We start from the raw sequence: 5,233 nt of genomic DNA, 5'->3' as shown, positions 1-5,233 counted from the left end.
CCTGGTTCCTGTCCTGTTTTCTGTGCTCCACCATTGCTCTCCTGCTCAATGCTTGATTGTTAGCATTCTTGCTGAGCACAACAATCGCTGGCCGAGAACTGTTTGGTCCAGATAATCCGACCAGAAAGCCCAACTTGTTTTGTTGTTGTTTGTACATCAGAGAGGCATAGGAAAGCGCTGGCTGTGTGTAACGGACAGATGGTGTTAGGGGAGAGGCATTGTGCACAGTATTTATCAATGTTTATGGCCACAGTGATGTATTGTACATTGAATAAATCACACAGTGAATTTCGCTGTGTTCACATTATAGCGCTGAAATGACATGGGCAGCATGCGTGATGTATAATGGGAAATCTGTACGTTTATAAAAAGAATTGTTGAGATGCAATAAATCATTCCACACTGTGAAGTGCTTGAAGATTTATCAGGTTGATAAGTGATGAACCACCTAGTAGAAATAAATTATGCATATAATATATATATATATATATATATATATATATATATATATTATAGATATAATATATATACTGTATATAATGGATTATATGCATGCATGCACAAGCATGCAAATACAAGCAAGTACAATCTAACATTTCCAGTAACAGCTCTTCTCTTTTCCTCTCTTACAGGTGTGCTTCCTTCTAATCACTGCCTGGACACACTGACTCACTTGACCTCACAGCCAGAGCAACGCCAGCGGACTCTGCAACAGTGATCACCCCAGACAGATGACAACGCCCTCGGGGTAGAGCTCTCCAAGATCAATCGGTGTCAGCAAAAATAAAAATCAACTAACTGCTTCTCCACTCAAGAATTCAGGAGGCCGACGGGATTGTTTGAGACACCAAAGCCTGGCACAGCTTTTACTGTTTTAGTTACTGAAAGGACCTTGGTCATCATTCGTCTCATGAGCTCATGGAACCGTGCAAATGATCCTGAGGGATCAACGTTTTCTTTTTTTTCTTTTTTCTTTTTTTATCAGTACATTATAAGTCATATTTTTGACAGCACATAGACATACTCAAGGATGGATGAAGGCTGGTATTTCGCTCAGGGAGGTTTTTCTCTATGCCGTTCCCATTTCCATATTCCATTTATATCAGTGATACACAGTGAAATTACCTGTGGCCACATATCACTGAGGACACACTTTTATCTCCTATCTCTTAACTTCAGAAACTTCTGCTGCAAAAAGTGAAAGGACTAATATAGACTAAGAATGACTGGCTATGTCTTACTGAAGACTTTACCAGGACAACTATTCTATATCCAACAGACTCATGGTGAGACATGCATGACCTGCCCTTTGAGCAAACCCATGGCCAGAACCACTCGAGACTTTAGAATGTTCCAGAATCTTGTGGATTAGCGTAGAATCAAGACCTGTCCGCCCAGCTGGAGTTGTGGCAATTTAATAGATAACAGACAGCTTTTATGTATATGCACATACAAATACAAAAAAAGACTATTCCTGTTCTCTCGCTCCTACATCACATGTAGAGCCGAGCAGGAGAGCAATCCCCCCCCCCCCCCCCCCCCCCCCTCTTAAAATGTCTCTGTGCTGGACAGTAAGAGCTTGGACAGTGTTTGTAGCGCTTGCTCTCCTTAGTTGTACTTTTTGCTGGTGTGAGGCGTCAAGGACTAGTGCTTCAGCCCCAGGAGGGAGTAGCCTGGAACAGGGCTCCATGTCCCATGACGAGTGAAGAGAGGATGGGTGTGGAACCAGTTCTTTGTTGTGGAGGAGTACACTGGAACGGAGCCCCTCTACGTAGGAAAGGTAAGGCGTGTTTTCTGTGGTGGAAAGTAACTACCGGTAAGTGCATTCACTTAACCCATTCTGACCTGAGATCAGATTTCTAACACACAGAAGAATGGTGGTTCTTTAAGTACTGTACTTAACACATTGATTGAATTGACGTTCTGTCAAATCCAACGCTTCCGTGCCGAAGACATACTGTACATGTTTGTCCGGTCTTTTCAGTGGTTTAAACAATTCATACATTTTCTTATCAGTTTAAAAATCACACCAGTGTGAAGTGAGGGGCGCTCTTATCATCGTACGTCCTCATCGTCTATCTGCTCAGACACTCTGATGTAAAATTGTCCATTCATTGTCAATGGGAATTCAATGTTTGTGTAGGACAGTGTTGTTTTGTCGACTAAAACTAAGACGAGAAAATGTTCGTTTTTTCACTGACAAAGACTAAATGGAAACTAAATGAAAACTAAGCTATGATGACTAAAACTAAGACTAAATATACTGACAATTTCGTCTACTAAAAAACTAGACCAAAATGTTAGGAAGGGACTAGTGGACAAGAGATCCAGTATAAGTAATTTTACACTTGGTTGCATGCTGAAAATAGCTGATCTACAAGCTCACAACCCGCCGCAGTGCGACACGTTGTGAGCTTGTAGATCGCTATTTTCAGCAAGTGTAAAATCAGTCATTACAACGGCATCAAGGCCCGCCAAAGCACATTTTAGTCGACAAAATCAACTGTACAGTCGACTAAAATCTTATGACATTTAGTCGACTAAAACTAGACTAACACTAAGAATTCCAGGTGACTAAAATGTGACTAAAAAAACTAAATTAAAACTTGCTGCCAAAAACAACACTGGTCTAGGACAAAGCTTGTGGACAGACACCAATGCTGGATAGCCTCAAACTGTGCTATCGACGTGTGATGGTTCACATTCTCATGACTGAATCTTATTGAGGTGTATAATCCCCAAGGTCACTGCGGTCCGCAGGCCAGCTAAACCTGGCTTAAAGACCCGCTTAAAGACCAGAGGGGATAGAGCCTTTTCCATCATAGCCCCCAAATGATGGACTGCGCTCCCCCCCAATGTCAAACTGGCCCCCTCCATTGAGACCTTTAAATCCCACCTAAAGACCCACCTCTACACCTTGGCTTTTAACCCAGGTTGAGTTTCCATGGTCCATGTTTTGTGTTTGTAGCCTATATATGTTTTGTATTCTTCCTATGTTTGCTGTTGTTCTCTGTGTTTAGCTACAGTGTATTTAGTTTTATTCTTCTGTACAGCACTTTGTAAACTCTGAGTTGTAAAATGTGCTTTATAAATAAAGTGGATCGGATTGGATAGTAAAACAGCCAGAGACACACAAAGCTCTGTATAGGAGTGGTTCAAAAAGTGCTTTGGACAAAACCTCTTAACTCCATTGACCCTCAAACTGTCTGCTAAAGCAACTCCACCACCTATCGCCCTCTAACTGGAAGTAATATATAATATATAAAGTGTAACACCAACTTTGACGAGGCAATATTGCTTTGTTTTCAAAATGTAATGTTTTCTTAATTTCCTGAAAAATGAACATTTTGGAGTTAGGTGGTTTCTTCCCGAGATATGCATTAATTTTCAAGACGTGTCCACATTTAGAGAATGTAGAAGAATTATTTGGATCAACGTTTGCCTGTTCTATGGTACCAAAGCTCCTGTGTGTGTGTGTGTGTGCGTGTGTGTGCGTGTGCGTGTGCGTGTGTGTGTGTGTGTGTGTGTGTGTGTGTGTGTCCTCAATACTTAAATCTGAGAGTGGATTTGGAACATGTTTGGTTCAAGCTTGAAAATCTGTCGTCAGATACGGCAAGCAACACCTGCACAGAATTAAGCTTTAGAGTCGGGGGGGGTGGGGGGGGGAGGGGGGGTACTGTCAGCCAATGTCCTGAGTAAGTGTGACATTAGTGTGACATTTTCCTAATGGATAACGAATGCATGTCAAACCACAGCTGACTGTTGGCACGCGTGCCGTGCCGTATTTTCAATTTGGGAATGTCCGCCGAACCCTTGTCTCTCCTCTTTGGCGTCTCGGTCATGAGACTGGATGAGCTGATGAGACTGGACGGCATGTATGATTCAGTTGGCTTATATTTGCCGTGATGTGAAAATATGGAATATTGAAGCCGACCCAGAAGAGACCCAGACACATAAATGCTTTTATTAATATAATTACCCAGAGTTATTGTTCTCCAAGGTACCAGGGCACGGGCCAAGAATATTAATACAGTGTGTGTGTGTGTGTGTGTGTGTGTGTGTGTGTGTGTGTGTGTGTGTGTGTGTGTGTGTGTGTGTGTGTGTGTGTGTGAGAGAGAGAGAGAGAGAGAGAGAGAGAGAGAGAGAGAGAGAGAGAGAGAGAGAGAGAGAGAGAGAGAGAGAGAGAGAGAGAGAGAGAGAGAGAGAGAGAGAGAGAGAGAGAGAGAGAGAGAGAGAGAGAGAGAGAGAGAGAGAGAGAGAGAGAGAGAGAGAGAGAGAGAGAGAGAGAGAGAGAGAGAGAGAGAGAGAGAGAGAGAGAAAGCGCACACACAATCACACACAAGTATGAAATGCATGCGTCACGCCTCTGACAATCTCTGTCCATTTACAACAAGCGTTTTTTTTTTCACCGTGTTTATTATTTCACTCCAACTGGGCAACGTTGCCAAGCCTGTCTGTCTCACAGTACGGCGACCATTACTCTGCTAATGGAATATGATTTCCCAGTAAACGCTCACTCGTTTCAGTACGTTCAGTACATTTGGATAATGAATCCTGTTGGACCGAACTGCTCCCACGACTCTCACTTTCCCCCCTGTCTACTTCCCTAATGTGCTCCGTGACAAATGCAGAGAGAGGTATAGGCATTATGAAATGTATGGGAATGTCATTTTTCTGAGATATGGCGATGTCGTTCCCAGTCACGTCGTCAGAGATAAAAGGGCCACTTCACCCCTTTTGCAACCAGATCTTATTATTATTATTATTATTATTTTTGTCCCACGATTTTGTAACCCATTTTTCACCCCTGTGTCAATCATCCTTTGATGTGATCCTGGCTCTACACACCCTCCACCAACCTAGGGAGAGCAACGGACTTAACTCATGCTTCCTTCATGCTTGAGTGTCCAAGTTGCTCCTTTTTTTCCTGGTTGGACGTAGCGCATGGAAGGAGCACGTTATTCCAACCAGTTCCTTTCCCCTCCATCAGGCGTCTTATCAGATCTTATTTTAATGATATTTGGGACACAAGAAACACTTTCCTTGGTTTTTATGTGTGTAAGATATTTTAGTATTTCAAATGTCCGATGACTCGTCAGACATTGATCTTACTTCCTTCCTGGACTACATTGTCTCAGTCGGACAAACCTGCACAGACAACATGACCAAAGCAATATGGTCATTGTAGTAATCCAGCAATCCAGTCCCCTAGTCAAAACACGCAGACTTGATT

General features: G+C 42.6%; 1 protein-coding gene across 1 annotated transcript in view; it reads left to right on the top strand.

Moving 5' to 3' along the window:
- Positions 1-1,688: 1,688 nt before the first annotated feature.
- Positions 1,689-5,233, top strand: part of LOC310862593 (cadherin-22-like) — a gene marked incomplete at both ends in the record, with an annotated part of 136,225 nt that continues 132,680 nt past the window's right edge. Inside the window, 2 exon segments of the mRNA XM_083770572.1 lie at positions 1,689-1,695; positions 1,698-1,780. Coding sequence (XP_083626698.1) covers positions 1,689-1,695; positions 1,698-1,780 — 90 coding nt within the window.

Source organism: Protomyctophum parallelum (genome assembly GCF_964188405.1).
Source record: "Protomyctophum parallelum genome assembly, chromosome: 8".
Classification (NCBI taxonomy): Eukaryota; Metazoa; Chordata; class Actinopteri; order Myctophiformes; family Myctophidae; genus Protomyctophum; species Protomyctophum parallelum.
Note: the sequence above shows the minus strand (reverse complement) of the source record. Positions and strands in the feature narration are given on the sequence as shown.